This window comes from Hemicordylus capensis, chromosome 1 (genome assembly GCF_027244095.1).
Source record: "Hemicordylus capensis ecotype Gifberg chromosome 1, rHemCap1.1.pri, whole genome shotgun sequence".
Taxonomy (NCBI): Eukaryota; Metazoa; Chordata; class Lepidosauria; order Squamata; family Cordylidae; genus Hemicordylus; species Hemicordylus capensis.
In genome coordinates, this window is record NC_069657.1 from 372,684,218 (window position 1) to 372,700,628 (window position 16,411).

The window sequence follows — 16,411 nt, forward strand, 5'->3', positions numbered from 1 at the left end:
TGTGTGTGTGTTTATCTGTGTTCTTTATAAATATTATCCTCTACCTGTTTGCTTACCTGAGCCAACTTCTTTTCATGGTGTTCTGCTGACTTGCTCCCAACGTAGTCATTGTCCAGCAAATCCTTCTTGGCAATAAAATTCTTCTGAAACTGCATGAACTTGTGGAACTGGTCTGTTTTGGTCACACTAGCCAAGTAGGAAGGAAGGAAGGTGTATTCGTCTTTAGTCTCCTCCATGACACAAAGTCGACTGTTGAGAGTCGGTTTGTATTTCAACATTTTCATCTCGGGAACATCTAACTCTTCCCTTATACGTGGCTTTTGAGATATGCCAGCTGCTTCCTTTGTCTCCTGAGTAGCTGCCTTTCTCTGTATGTGGAATGAAGAAGCACCTAGTGAAGCTCTTGCTGGAGATCTAGGGCTGACTTTGGATGCCAAAGATGGGCGATAAAAAAGGGAAGCAGATTTGGCACGTGTGGAAGTCAGTGGGGCAGCGTCACGGAAGCTAACCAAAGTATCCTTTGTCTTCCGGGAGGCCTGAGTGGGTGCTGTGATTTGGGATCTTTTTCTGAGTATGAATGCAGATTTTGTGGCACTTTCCCAGTAGTTGTGTTTCATTACATTTTTGGGCTTGAAAAGCTTATCAACATTTAGGTGGCCTGAAGTATAAAGTTGAACTTCAGCTTTGTGGGCCTTTTCCACTCCATCTAAGAGATCTACAAGATCGTTCTTTTGCTTTCTGTTTGCCATGTAGAATGTTAGTCACAGAATATTTGGCTTAAGCTGTAGAAAAAGAAAAGTAAAGCATTCTTTTCAATAGTCCTTAGGTTCTGATAAAATATTTAAGACCTTGTTTATTCATCAGGAATAGCTTTATGCTTATTTATAAATTCCCCTTTAGTATGCCTCTCTGTATTTTAAGTTGGGCAGTCTGCTTGTTGGGATATAGCTTTTTATTTGTCCAGTCTTTTTAATGTCACATTTTAGCATTATTGTTCAGGGACTTTTCCTCCTGGAACTCTATGTATTTTTACTTGACTCCGGAGCTGTATTGTAGAATCATTTTAACATTGGGAGCCATACTGAAAGTCTTTGGATGAATAGAGTAGGATGAACATCCTTGCAATGAAATAGAGACGGCAGCATCCTCAGGCGGGGCGGGGAGGGGACCCCCTCTCTCTATGTTCGATCTGTATCCTGCAGAAATGCTGCTGTACCAAGAAGATTGTGTGTACCAATCCTACATATGCACGGCTTGTCTGCACATTGGCAATGTGCACAGGCTGGGGGTGTGGCTAGCAGGGTGTGTGCAGAACTGGTTTGAATCAAATCTGAAACCAGATTTGAATCAAACCAATTAGAACTTGAACTGAACTGGCATCAAAAAATGGTGGCCGGTCTGAGTTTAAACCAAACCAGGCGTGGTCTGATATGGACAGGTTTGACCTGGTTTGACGGTTCAAGGGGCTATGCTTGTAAAGCAGAATCCAGTGAGGATTCCCCTTTACAAGCAAAGCAGAATCTTGCCTTTAAAGGGATTCTAAGGAAGGTGCAGGGTGGTGGCAAGAAGGCACCTTACTGGCACTGGTGGCTTCTCTAAACTCTGGCACTCCCCACTACAGCACGGTCCGTGTGGCCGTGGCATGGTTCCAGCCTCCGTGCATGCGTGGAGCCCAGCCGGAACTGTGCTGCTGCCACATGGGCCAAACTACTTGGGAGAGTGCTGGGATTTAGAGGAGCCACTGCCAGTAAGGTGCCCTCTCGCTGCCCACCCCAGCCATACTTAGAAGCTTTTTATAGGCAGAATTCCACTTGGCTTGTAAAAGGGAATCTTCACCAGGCATATGGATAAAGCTGATCTGGTTGACATAGTATACTAGGGCTTTCAAAAAGCTTTCAACAACGTTCCTCGTCAAAGACTCTTGAGAAAACTTAGCGGTCATGGGATAAGGGGACAGGTTCATATGTAGATTGGTAACTGGTCGAAGGAGAGCAAACAGAGAGCAGGTATAAATGGACCATTCTCTAAATGAAGGGAATTAAGAAGTGAGGTCCCCCAGGGATCTGTACTGGGCTCAGTGCTTTTTAATCTATTCATAAATTATCTAGAAGTTGGGTTAAGCAGTGAGGTGGTCAAATTTGCGGATGACACCAAACTAATTAGGGTAGTGAAACCCAAAACAGATTGTGAGGAGATCTAGAATGATCTCTCCAAACTCTGGGAGTGAGCAACAAAAGGGAAGGTGTGTTTCAGTGTTAGCAAGTATAACGTGAAGCATATTGGGGCAACCCCACCACCACCACCACCACCAACCACCACCACCACCAACCACCACCAGCAACTTCACATATATGCTCATGGGGTCTGAGTTGTTGGTAACTGACCAGGAGCAAGAACTTGGGGCTGTGGTGGACAGCTCGTTGAAAGTGTCAGCATAATGTGCAGCAGCTGTGAAAAAGGCCAATTCCATGCTTGGAATAATTAGGAAGGGGTTTGAAAATAAAACTGCTAATATAATAATGCCCTTATATAAATCTATGATGCAGCCGCATTTGGAATACAAAACTGTGTACAGTTCTGGTCACCATTCCTCAAAAAGTACATTATAGAACTGGAAAAGGTGCAAAAGAGGGCAACCAAGATGAACAGGGGCCTGGAAGACCTTCCTTACGAGGTAAGGCTACAACACCTGGGGCTTTTTAGTTAAGAAAAAATATGGCTGAGGGGCGACATGACAGAAGTCTATAAAATTATGTGTTGTGTCATAGTGACCAGTTTCCCCTCCCTTTAAAGAGTTAACAGGAAGTGAATCTTTGTCTTGACTGACAGGCCTGTGAACTCCAGGGCTCAACTAATCAGTATGTCAGATGGGTGGGACCTAGAGAGCTGTTGCTAGGAATTCTGAGAAGAAGAAAGGAAGTTCTGAACTGGAGGTGCACAATATAACATGCAGCAATGGAGTTTTGCTGCAGCAAGATGACTGTAGATCCTGGGGATCTCCTGCAGGAGACTTGATTCTCATCAGGAGCTTGGTGAGTTCAAGGAAAAAGGAAGCCAAGGCTAGTAGCTTTGGAAATTGAGGGCAGGAGAAAATGTTTTACTAAGAATTTGTGTTAGAATTGCTGTTTCTTTGGTGTGTGCTTTGCATTTCTTAAATATCTGTTATTTGCAATTAAGTAAATAAGAGTTTACTGTTTGCTGCCCCAGTATCATTTAGTATTCTTGTTACCAACTAAGTATTTTTAAGTTTACCTAACCAACCAAAAGCCTCAGACAGAACCAGTCTGTAGTAATTGAATTCCAATTCCAATTCAGAGTAGCCTGTAGGAGAGATCTAGTGGCAGTATTTTAAATCCACTGGGAATACAGAATAGCTTCATAAGAAGCCCACCCAGGCAGCTCATCAGGGATGATTCATCATTTCCCCCCTCACATGAGCTGCTCTGAGACAAAGACTATAATTCGTTAGAGGTGTGGAGAGGAGAGAATGGGCAATTTTTCTCTCCTAGAACCAGTAGTCATCCTATGAAACTGATTGCCAAGAAATTTAGGACTGACAAAAGGAAGTACTTTTTCACACAACACATAATTAACCTATGGAAACTTCTGCCACACAATGTGGCGACAGCCATCAGCTTGGATGGCTTTAAGAAGGGCATAGATAAATTCATGGAGCACAGGTCTATCAATGGTTACTAGTCTGAGGGCTTTAGGCTACCTCCAGCCTAAGAGATTAGATACTTCTAAATACCTTCTGCAGGGGGAGCAACTATTGGAGTTTGTGATTATTTAGCAAAGCACCAAGGAAGCTACCATTCCACTTACAGAGTGCAGAGTTTAGTAGTTGCAGCTATTTAAGTAACATGTATGGAGATCACTGTAGAGTCTAAACAAAACTGATTTATTAGTGAAGCACATTTGAGATAGGAAAGACCTATCCTATCAGCTACATCAGGAGGCGAGTCTCATGATCAGTGAGACTTGCCTCTAGGGGGGTTGCGGGGAGAGTGAGCTTATTTATTTATTATCATTTATTTATTATGTTTATAAACCGTGCCATCCATAAGCTCTCTCCCTGCAGACGATCGCCCGTGGAGCCTTGGGCGGCTGTATCAGCTGCCCATTACAGAGCCGGTGGGGGCTGTGGGGATTGGGGGCTGTGCAGCCCCTGGAAGTTCCAGGATGCCCTGCACGAGCACACGGGTCATCCTGGAGAGACCCCCAGGGTCGGGAGGCTTGTTTCAGCCTCCTGGCAGGGGTCTCTTCATGTGTTGCCATGGCACGGAGCTGTGCTGCGACAACACACGATCACAAAGACGAGGTTAATGGAGCGCTCGCTCTGTTAACCTCGGCTAAGGGGAGGGGGAATTAGGTGGGTTAGATGCTGGGATCTGCACAGCTCCCATGGCAGCACACGGATGCCAAAAAGCAGGCTAGGCTCCCTTAGCCCACTTTTTGGCGAGCGTGAGAATCGCCTCAATGAATAGGTAGGGAGAGAGTATAGGCGGAACTGGGGGGGCAGGCAGGGCACGTGCCCTAGGTGCCACTGAGGGGGGCGCCATGCCAGTTACTGCCACCCCCACCCCATTGCCCACGTGCTCAGCCCCAGGGCCCCTCAGCCACTTGCCTCCAGCTCCGGCCTAGGATCAGCGAGGCCTAGGATTGGAGCAGCCTGCAAACTGCAGAGCTCTTCTCTCCCCACCTCTCAGCTGATCGGCGGATGGGCGGGGCTTCCAGAGAGGCCTCCGAGTAGGCCTCCCTGAAGCCTGAACTGGGCAATGCCCCAGCTAGCCAGGAAGGAGGCTGGCAGAGCTCCCTGAAGCAGACCAGACCATCCAGCACAGGTTTTGCGAGGTAGGCTGTGAATTCCTTTTTGTGGTCCCCCCACCCCCAATATAGGGATCTGCTTGCCATAGGGCTTTGATATGGGGGGGGTGGGGCGAGACTGAGAAGTCTCTGAATATTTAATTTAAAACAGACTGAAAAATGTGCTGGCTTTAAAAACAGAAACTATCTAAGGCCTATAAGTGGCTTGTTTCATGTCAGAAAATTACAAAAACTTCTGGAACAAATATTTATTTATTCATTCATTCTTTCATTCATTTATAAATGCACTTATGTTCAAGTTGTTTTGCAACCCAGAAGGTCTGAGTGAGAACTGTGAAGCATGTGTTGTGCTTTTATTTTATTTTATTTTTCTTGTCTGTGAACTGCTCTCCAATAACTCATAGGGGACTTCAGGGTAAATCTGGCCAACATGTGAATGCAGCACCTCAATTCCAGAGATGTGTGTTAAAGCACTTTAAAAGCCTCTTGTGAAAACCCTCCTGGAATCAAACTTTACTGAATTTGTTCAGAATTCTGAGAAAACAAACATAGGCTCACCCTGCATGGTTGAAAGTCTCCTTTGCTAATCTGCAGCGAGGGGGCCATTTTAATAATTAGCATTGCTAGTGTGTTCTAGGCATTAAAAGTAGCACAAATATATAGTACTCAATGTATATCACTATATACTGTGAAGTGTGCATGTGTGTATTCAGTGAAATGTATTTCCAGGCAGCATACTTATTTTGAAATATCAGACTTAAATCCTTGGAGGCCTGGGATGTGTGGAGGCCCTGGACTTTGAGGGGCTGGGGGCCCATTTTAAAATCTCATCTTGGCCCATTCCAACCTTGCTATGCCCCTGGCGGTCACTACACATGGGTTTCTGCACAACACCTGCACAGAAGAAACTTCCATGTAGAAAATGTGTCTCTTGTAAATTGACCCTGAATTTTCCATCCATGACTGGGATATTTGAGAGTTAGAGTCAATAATAAAAGAACAGCACACTGCTTGTGACAGGAAGGGGCAAATTACAATGATTTCTTAGTCTGGCAGGGGCTGGTTTTGGCCCTGCCCGAACTTGGCTGTCTGCTCCTGTTGCAAATGCCTCTGTCTAGTGTGGCAAACTAATGTATCCTCCTCCCTCATGGTGTCAAAGTAAGCACTGGTGTGGTGAATGCACATATACCCCATCATGAGCCAACAGTCATCATAAGACAAAGGCTGGCAGGAATCATTCACTGGTTTATAGACCCACCACCACCACCACCACCACCACCACCTTCTTCTTCCCCTATTTTGCTAGTGGCTATTTGGGCAGGTGATCCTCTAGGACAAAGTCATGTTTTTTTTAAAAAGAATGAGATGAGACAGAGAAAATGACACTTGGAATCCTCGCATAACTCCTGACCGTTGTTCTAAGTCTTTTACAGAGATGGCTCATGTTTTCAGGTTTTGATCAACAACCATGTCTAGATGGTACAGTGTTCCTTTTAACAGGGATTTCCAGATATTGTTGACTACAAGTCCCATCATTCCTGTCTGGACAGGGCGCAATTTCAGTGCTTGCCCTAGGCACTATTTTCCCTAGTTACGCCTCTGGGAGAGAGAGATATGTTTCCATCTTCTCTCTAGGAGGAAAGGAAGAGGACTGACTCACTATAGGAAGTACCTGAAGATGAAGAGTCAAAGGTACAGGGGTCATAGAGAAGAGGCAAGCAGTGACAGGTAAGGAGACCCTCACTAACTACCTCTACTCCAAATGTCCCCTTTGCACCAACTATCAGAATAGTTGGTGCACTGGAACTCCACCTCCAACAGCAACAGCAGGAGAAGGGCATGCCCTCAGCTCTTGCTTCCCAGAGGCATCTGGTGGGCTGCTGTGTGAAACAGAATGCTGGACTGGATGGGCTTTGAGCCTGATCCAGCAGGGGTCTTGTTCTTATGTGGGGAGAGGGAGCCAGTAGAGACTGGGAGGTGTGGCTGCTGTATGTTCCTTTTTTCTTTACCCTCTCTCTGTTGCCCTGTTTTTCTCTCCTTCCCAAGCTGGACGGGGTAGGAAGATCTCTCTCATATCCCCGTGAGTTGTCTTCCTTCCTAAATAAGGCAGTGAATCTGTTTGTGTAAAAGATAAGGGTCTCCCTGTGTTTGTATGTTTTCTGTGCCTCTGTGCTGTTTCTGTAAAAGAGGACTAAGGCTGAAGTCCTATGCCCACTTGCTTGAGAGCAAGACTCATTAAACTCAAGAGAATTTACTTCTGAGTAAACACGCATAGACTTGTGCGATAATGATGATAAAGGGAGCTTTTGTTTGTTTCTGAGTTCTCAGCCATGGTTCTGCTTGCTGTTATCCATGGCTTCACCTACCATTAGCTGCCGTGCCCCACCACCTCCAATGGGCACCAGCTACCACTGAACTCAAACAACCTGCAACATCTCTGCCTAACTCAAGAAAATAAGGACCATCATTTAAGTAAAGATCTAGATGGTTTCGAGGAAACTTCTTAAGCCTCTTGACAAAACAACATTAGACTTCATTGGAGCTGAGCTGAAAGTCATAGGAACATAGGAAACTGCCATATACTGAGTCAGACCATTGGTCTATCTAGGTCAGTATTGTCTTCACAGACTGGCAGCGGCTTCTCTAAGGTTGCAGGCAGGAATCTCTCTCAGCCCTATCTTGGAGAAGCCAGAGAGGGAACTTGAAACCTTCTGCTCTTCCCAGAGCGGCTTCATCCCTTGAGGGGAATATCTTGCAGTGCTCACACATCAAGTCTCCCATTCAGATGCAACCAGGGCAGACCCTGCTTAGCTATGGGGACAAGTCATGCTTGCTACCACAAGACCAGCTCTCCTTTGAAGAACCTTTTCAGCTGAAACTGGGTGGGGATTGTAGGGGTGGGTGAAAGTTGTATTATCTGATATTCTTCCTGACCTCATCCTGGGACCAAGATCCTTGCATTTCCTAATCCAGCATGTGAGACTCCTCTGCTCATCAGGTTGATATTTGTAGTTACTATTAAATGGACAGGTGTCAGCAGACTCGCACCTTTTGACAGCCAATCTTCCACCAGCCACCAGACCAGAGATTTCTTTAGTGCTGGCAAAATCCACAAGGACAGGTGCTTCTACCTGGATATCTCATCCTCAAAAGGAAGCTGAATGTTCTGAAGAGTTCTGGCATGCAGCACAATCACTTCACCACATACTGATTACTGATAGGACACCACCATCCCCAGGAGCTGTACTAAGATAATGAAGCCACTTTAACCAGGGACCTGATCACTGTCACCACCAGTAGGACAATCTTGTTCCCCAAGAATGTGCAAAACTGTCAGTTTTCTATCTTCACTCCCAGATGTTCCAGGACATGTGTAGGCTGCAAAGAGAGCTAGCTAACGTTCACTCACTCGCTCTCCCCCCACCCCCCGAGGAGAGAGACATCCTTAAGAGTATGGCTTTAAGAGTGTAAGCACATCAGAATATTGTTCAAGTCTGAAAGGCATCATCTTATACTGCATGAGAGGAGGCAATGGTAAACCCCTCCTGTATTCTACCAAAGACAACCACAGGGCTCTGTGGTCGCAAGGAGTCAAAACCGACTTGATGGCACACTTTACCTTTAAGTAGACGTACCTTCTGCAGCCAGAGATATGCTTCCAGTGCAGCCACTACCACATCGCTTAGTATTGCTATGAACCCAATTGGCAAAGCTGACTTCAAAATGCCTGTGGTCACAGGCAAAGCACAGGGCCTTTTAAAATTCTGCCTCTAAATAAACGAGAAGATTGGAGTGAACTTTCTCTTTTCATAAGGCCTTGCTTGTGTTACACAACACCTCTCCAGAGCAGAAAACAAAAAGGACTTCCACACACACAAATAATCTAACAAATGCATAACTATTAAAAGTGAGACATATTTAAATTGAACACTAACTTACATCTTATGAGCGCCACATAGTATCCAGCATAACTGCTCCTTTTATGCTGGGCTGTTACCAAGGAAACTACTCAAACATTCCACGTTCCATTTAGACTCTAGCTGGTTGTTAAGCAACAATGCCTGACTGAAGAGACCTGACAAAAAGCAAATATCAGTATCGACCAGATATTTTTCCACAAGATAATCTTCCTTTGTCACAGACAAAGGATATTTTAACTTTTTTTAAAATGCAAAAACTTCTTTGCTTGTGACACCAGCTGGCTGAAAACTGTTGAATAATGCAGTAAGTTCTCCAGGAGAGGATAGTCTTTCCTTCTATTGAGCAAGTACGATAAAGGTAAGGATGACCTATTGTGGTAATGTGTCGGACCCAATTCCAGTTCTGCCAGGGGTGCAGCTAGGTGAGGCAAAGGCAGATAAAGTGCAGAAGGGTTGTGGGGGGCGGGGAGAGAATGGCTAGATTAGGCAGCAGGAGGCTTGTAGTGGACAACAAAAAGAGAGTCCCTAATTTCCTCAGGTGAACAAGCCCTGGAAGCTTTTATAGATCATTAGAGAGTTTCCCCTGATCCATTCGGGCATACGGTTGTTAAGAGGCTTCTTTGCTGGTCTTTCTACAGTTTCCCCTTTTAGTCACAGCTAGATGGTATCTCATTGACCGCATCTTCATTAGACAACTCCCAGTGATGCATTAGAAGCATACATCAACCTGTGTGGACATGTTGTATAGGCCATTTCACTCACACAATTGTAGTGAAATTTCATGTGTGTGTGTGTGTGATGTACTGCACAGAGTCAAGCAACATCTGGTGGCAGGGTTCCATGTATGCATTCACGTGACAGTGTACACACTCCTCTCTTATCTCCACTTGTGCAGGCAAAATATGTCTGAAGTACAACTTTAGGGTTGATATTGTTGGAGTTAGTGATTATTTAGCAGAGTGCCAAGGAAGCTACCACTCCAGTTACAGAGTGTGGTGTTTAGTTGTTGCAGCTATTTAAAGAACACACATGGAGATCATTGTAGAGTCTAAACTAAACTGATTTATTGGTGAAAAACATTAGGATAGGAAAGACCTAATCCTATCTATCAGCTACATAATGAATGGATAGGGAGAGAGAGAGGTGTTTCCATTGATTCTTTGGAAGGAAAGGAAGAGGACTCTCGCCACAGGAAGTACCTGAGGAGTTGAAAGCAGGCGCGCGAGACTGCAGCATTCCTCCCTGCACTCTGTTCTGCGTCGCCATGCAAATAGCCGGCACACACGTGCATCAACCATTTGTGTGGCAACACAGAACGGGCAGGGAGGAACGCTACCGTCCCACGCATCAACTTTTGGAGAGAGCACCGGCAGGGGAAAAGCAGCAGGGCAGGGGCTGGCAGGAAGGCAGTTCCTTCCCTGCCTCTTAAAGTTACTGCCCGCCCTCCCGGGAGTACACGGAACTGGTTCCATGCACATCCCTAAAGGATAATTCAGAGATTCACAGTTAATTAGACATTGTAGCTGTCACTTTTACAAAAAATGTCAGGGACCACTGGTAAATTAAATAAAAAGTACATTTAAAGAAGGCTGCAGTAATTGAATGATTAGCCATGAATACATTCAGCACAGACTTAGAAGTGTTTCTTTAATGGTTCAAATGTTAACACTTAAATGCGATGTTAATGGAGCTTATGAAAAGGTGTTCAGCACTACTAGTGTAGTACTCCAGTGTTGTACATCTCTCATTTCAATTAATTCATTTACCTCTTAGCTTCTAAATTCTTTACTGAATTGTGTTTATACTGTTCTTTCTTTCCCTTGTGTTAAACCTGTTTTTGTATTGTGTTTTATTGATTTTAACTGGCAAGCTGTCCTCAAAATATGTTTATTGAAGAGCACAATTCTATTTTTCTTATAAGTTTTTAAATATATCTAAAATATTAAATATTAAAATATATAAATATTGTAATATGTATATTATTTAGGGTCCCCCCCACCCCCCGCACCTTTGGGCCTTATAAAGAAGAGCAACACTGGGTGCTGTTTGCCTGTAGGTGGGCTGCTTGAAGACGGCCACAGAAGCTGACCTCCAAAGAGTGCTGGCCTTGGTGGTGGAGCTCAGGGCTGGGGCAGGACCTCCTGACAGCGGTGTATTGTTGCCTTATTATTAGTTGCATCTGGTATGTGTCTTGGGTTGTCCAGAGATGAGGAGATGGGAGGTGACTCTGAGGTGGGCATTCCAGAGGTGGTGGGGAATCAATGAAGACATGCTGCTGGTAGGTCAGCAGGTTGTTAGAGGGAAAGGGAAATCAGAAACATAATAGCTGTTTCTCCCTTCCAGCTAGCCTATCAGCTCTTTAACACTGGGGTACAGTGCCAATCTCCCACAGAGCCTCATGTTACTTTGTAATGCCAGGTCAATCCAAAACAAACCAGAGATCATCCATGATACGATTTTGTATGAAGGAGCTGACCTGCTATGCATTAAGGAGACCTGGTCAGGGAGGCTAGTGGTCCAGTCTGATCCCAGCTTCTCCCAGTAGGATACTCTGTGGTGGAGCAGGTGAGAGGATGTGGGCAAGGAAGTGCATGGCTGTGATCTATAAGAACACTATCTCCCTTACCAGGATCCCTGTCAGAGAAATGGCCCATATTGGGGGTCTATACCTAAGCCTAGGGATCAAGGATAGATTGGGACTACTGTTGATGTACAGATCACCCCATTGGTCAACAGAGTTCCTATCTGAGCTGATGGACCTGGTTGCAGGGTTAGCATTGGAGTCACTCACACTGTTCGTGATGGGGGATTTAAATGTTCACTATGGGACCAGACTGTTAGGAGCAGCTCAGGAGTTTATAGCGACCATGGCAACTATGGGCCTATCCCAAGTGGTCTCTGGACCAACACATGTTGCTGGTCACATGCTCAGTTTGGTCTTTTGCTCTGATTATGGTGGTATTCTATGGGTGGGGACTCCTGTTATTTCCCCAGTGTCATGGATGGACCACCATCTGGCTAAGGTAGGACTTGCAACCACAACCCACCTCTGCAGGGATGATGCACCCATTAGGTTGGTCTGCCAAACAAACTCACTAGAGCAGTAGACATAATCACTAACAAACTCACTAGAGCAGTAGACAAAATCACTCCTAAGCATCATCTTTGACCTGCTTCAAAATTAGCTCCATGGTATTCAGGAGAATTATGGGAGCTGAAGTGGCAAGGTAAAACAACAAGAGCATAATTGGAGAAAGACTCAACTCAAATCTGACAGGTTACAAAATAGCACATCTTTAGATCTATGCTCTAGCAATACGTGCAGGAAAGAAGCAATTCTTTTCTGCTTGCATTGCATCCACAAGCATACATCCAGCAGAGTTGTCTGTGAGAAGGCTAGCATGAACCACCTCCCTTGAATCCAAATTTGGAACCATCGGTTACCCACTGTGATACTTTTAATAATTTTTTCATGGACAAAAGTTATATTCAGGCTGAAATGGATTCTACAATAAGGGCAGAGTCTCCTCTTTTGTGGACAGCAACTCCTCTTTTGTGGTCAAACTGGATCACTTTCAGTTTGTGACTCCTGAAGATGTGGACAAGTTTTTTTGGATTAACACATCGGGTAAAGTTGGTTCCAAATTTGGATTCAAGGGAGGGGGTTCATACTAGTCTTCTCACAACCTGCTCTCTTGATCCTTGCCCAACTTGGCTTATTTTATCTGACAATCAGATTATCAGACAGGGTCTGGTAAACATAATAAACGCTTCTCTGAGGGAAGGCAGGATGCCTCCTTGCCTTAAGGAAGCCATAATTAGACCATACTTGAAAAAACTACATTGGACCTCGTGGAGTTAGGCAACTATAGGCTCTTCTCTAATCTCCCATGGTTGGGCAGGATGATTGAGAGGGTGGTGGCCTCTCAGCTCCCCACAGTTCTGGAGGAAACTGATTATCTAGATCCATTTCAAACTGGCTTTGTGGTGGGCTATGGGGTTGAGACTGCCTTGGTCAGCCTAATGGATGATCTCCAATCGGCTATCGACAGAGGAAGTATGACTCTGCTGATCCTTTTAGATCTCTCAGCAACTTTCAACACCATTGACCATGGTATCCTTCTGGGTCACCTGAGGGAGATGGGATTAGGTGGCACTGTTCTACAATGTTTCCGTTCCTACCTCTCGGGTAGATTCCAGATGATGTCACTTGAAGATTGTTGCTCTGCAAAGCTAGAATTATTGTATTAAGATCCACAAGGCTCCATACTGTCTCCAATGCTCTTTAACGTGTACATGAAAACACTGGGAGAAATCATCAGGAGATTTGGTGCAGGGTGTTATCAATATGCTGATGACAACAAAATATATTTCTCCCTACCGACTTCATCAGGAAATGGCATAATTTCCTTAAATGCCTGCCTGGAGACAGTAATAGGCTGGATGAGGTATAACAAATTGAGGTTGAATCCAAATAAGACGGAGGTACTGCCATCTAATGGTGCAGCGGGAAATGACTTGATTAGTAAACCAGAGGTAGCTGGTTCGAATTCCCACTGGTATGCTTCCCAGACTATGGGAAACACCTATATCAGGCAGCAGCGATATAGGAAGATGTTGCAAGGCATCATCTCGTACTGCGCAGGAGATGGCAATGGTAAACCCCTCCTGTATTCTACCAAAGACAACCACAGGGCTCTGTGGTAACCAGGAGTCAACACTGATTCAATGGCACACTTTACCTTTACTGATTGTGGGGCGTCAAGACTCAAGAGATAGTTTAGATCTGCCTGTTCTTGATGGGTTTACATTCCTCCTGAAATATCAGGTGCATAGCTTGCGAGTGCTCCTGGATCCAAAACTTTCTCTGGTTTTTCTGGCTGAGGCAGTGGCCAGGAGCACTTATTATTAGCTTTAGCTGAAAGGCTTAGGTCCAGGGTACTTAAGAGTACGCCTCCTTTGTCATGAACCCTGCCACCTATTAAGATGATCTGGGGAGGTCCAGTTATGGTTTCCGCCAGCTTGTCTGGTGGTGACTCGGGGCCGAGCCTTCTCTGTGGCTGCCCCAAGACTTTGGAATGCACTCCCTGTCAAAATAAGAGCTGCTCCATTTCTGATTGCTTTTTAAAAGACCCGTAAGACACACCTATTTTCTCAGACTTTTAATTAAAACTAATTTAAAACTGTTTAATTGCTTTACTCTCTGAAATTGTTTTGATTTTTTTTATTCTGCTTGTTTTTTATTCTGTGGAAGAGCTTTAATTGTTGTAATTTGGCTTATATGTATATAAGGTGGTATATAAATCTGATAAATACATAAATAAAATGAGTAAGTAAATTGTGTAACACAGGTATTAAGGGCAAATAATAGCTTCCTGCTCTAGGTCTGGAGAACACTGAACAAACCACATTTCTCAGTGTTACCCGGTGCACTGCCATAGCAGCCCAAGGGGAGGTGGAGATGTGAGAAAGAGATCTTCTTCACACTTCCAGAGCAGCAACAAAGTAATCCTGTTGGATTCATTACATTTAATAACCATAAATGTTGGAACAATAAATGCCAAACACCAGCAAGTTAATCATAGCAAAAGAGCGATGACTGTATTAAAAATGCCAGTCAGGCAAGTTTCATAGAGTATATTGAGTCCAAGAGTGTTCGTTAGAATAACTACCTTAAGCAACCTGCCTTTTATGAGATGCTCTGATAACAGTTAATATATACATAAAGAAGAGCCTTGCTGAATAAAGACCAAGGACTATCTAATCTGGCATCCTGTTTCCCCATAGTAGCCTACCAGATACCTCCGGGAAGCCCACAAGCAGGAGATGAAAGCATGCCTCCTCTCCCGCAGTTGCTCCCCTGCAACTGGTATTCAGAAGCATCCTGTCTCTGAACCTGGAAGCAGCTTATAGCCATCCATTGATAGATCTGGCCTCAATGAATTTGTCTGTGCCGTGTGCCCCTTTGAAAGCCATCCAAGCTGGGGCCAGCTTGGATGGATGGCTACTAGCTATTTTCCCCAGCATCTCTTTTGTGGAAAATAACCTATACTTGAATTAGATTTTTCCTCTTAAATTTGAACTACTGACATACATTAAATAGTCTATGGCAGTGATCTTCACTATTTTTTAAGCAGGCATCACTGGCAAACTCAGTGTGAGAGCATTTCCCAAGGTGCTGACCTCTGCACAGTACTGTGCTTTTCTCAGTGCTTGCGGGACCCTTAAGAGAGATGGAGCTCTTAAGAGTTCTATGAGGAAAGTGCTGGGAAGGGCTACTAGGGATGGGCATGAACTGCGCATTTCCAACTGTGGTTTGAGCACACTTCGGGAGCAGGGTCTGGGAGCTTTAAGAAATAGGACAGCAGGTCCTTAACTGCTCTCCGCCACCCCATGCATCTTCCTGCTGGGGCAGCCATGTATCTCAAGCCCCACACAGTATCAGTATTCACATAGCATCTGTGGGCACCATTTGCGTAGTCAGCATGGTGTTACTGACCACGAAAATGGTGCCCGCCCATAAGACATGCATATCCAAGACATGTGCTTGTCTTGGACCGCTGGAAGGAAGACTGCTGCTCACCTTATTGTTGCTTATTTTTTAGGCCTGATACAGGTATGTGTCTTGGGTTGAAAAGCAATAGGGAGGTGGGGGATGACTCTGGGGCAACTATAAGAGTCGCAGTGGGGAATCAATGAAGATATGGCATTGGTAGGCCAATACGTCATTACAGGGGAAGGGAATTCAGAAATTTAATTGCTGTTGCCCCTTCCAACAGGCCTACCATCTCTTTGACCTTGGAGACCAATGCCAACCACCCCACAGAACCTCACCTTATTACTCTATAATGTCAGGTTGATTCAAAATAAATCTGAGGTAATGCATGACTTGATCATGGATGACTGAGCTGACCTGCTATGTATCACAGAGACCTGGTCGGGAGAAACTAGTGGTTCGGTTTGGTCCCAGTTTCTCCCAGAGGCTTACTCCATGGCGGAGCAGGTGAGAGGATGTGGGTGGGGTGGTGGGGTGGCTGTGGTCTATAAGAATACCATCTTCCTTACCAGGATCCCTGTCAGGGATTTCAGTGCCTCCTTTGTCAGCACCTCCTTTGGCATGAACCCGGCCACCTGTTACACTCTTCTGGAGAGGTTCAGTTATGGTTGCCACCAGCTCGTTTGGTGGTGACCCAAGACCGGGCTTTCTCTGTGGCTGCCCCCAGGGCTTTGAAATATGCTCCCTGCTGAAATAAGAGCATCTCCTTCTTTGTTGGTTTTCAGGAAGACCCTCAAGACTCTCCTTTTTTTGCAATCTTTTAATTAGAATTAATTTTAATAATTTTAATAATTTGTTTTAAAAACTGTTTTATACTATTTTTATTGTGTCTCATGTATTTTAATCTGTGTTGATTTTTTAAAAATTTAAAGTTTGTACACCACCTAGAGATGTACATATCAGGCAGTATAAAAAACATAAGTAGAAAGAAAGAAAGAAAGAAAGAAAGAAAGAAAGAAAGAAAGAAAGAAAGAAAGAAAGAAAGAAAGAAAGAGTGCTGATGCCAAACAGAGCTTTTGGGTATGTGTGCTGCCCCAGCAGAAAGCTGTATGGGACAGCGGAGAACAGGTTAGGACCTATTCTCCCCTTTCTTAAAGCTCCCAGGTCC

The 16,411-nt window shown here is 44.7% G+C and overlaps 1 protein-coding gene across 6 annotated transcripts in view; it reads right to left on the reverse strand.

The window, feature by feature from the left end:
• C1H6orf118 (chromosome 1 C6orf118 homolog) overlaps positions 1-8,926 on the reverse strand; it is a 42,469-nt gene extending 33,543 nt beyond the window's left edge. For 4 of the 6 annotated variants that reach the window (XM_053295895.1, XM_053295886.1, XM_053295858.1 and 1 more), the window contains exons 1-2: positions 8,767-8,926; positions 57-782 (exon numbers count right to left, since the gene is read on the reverse strand). In XM_053295895.1, the coding sequence (XP_053151870.1) occupies positions 57-749 (693 nt within the window). In that variant the 5' untranslated portion in view covers positions 750-782; positions 8,767-8,926. Of the gene's footprint in view, positions 1-56; positions 783-8,446; positions 8,598-8,766 lie in introns of all 6 variants that reach the window. The other 2 variants (XM_053295868.1, XM_053295878.1) reach the window with 2 other exon arrangements.
• Between the last annotated feature and the right edge of the window lie 7,485 nt (positions 8,927-16,411).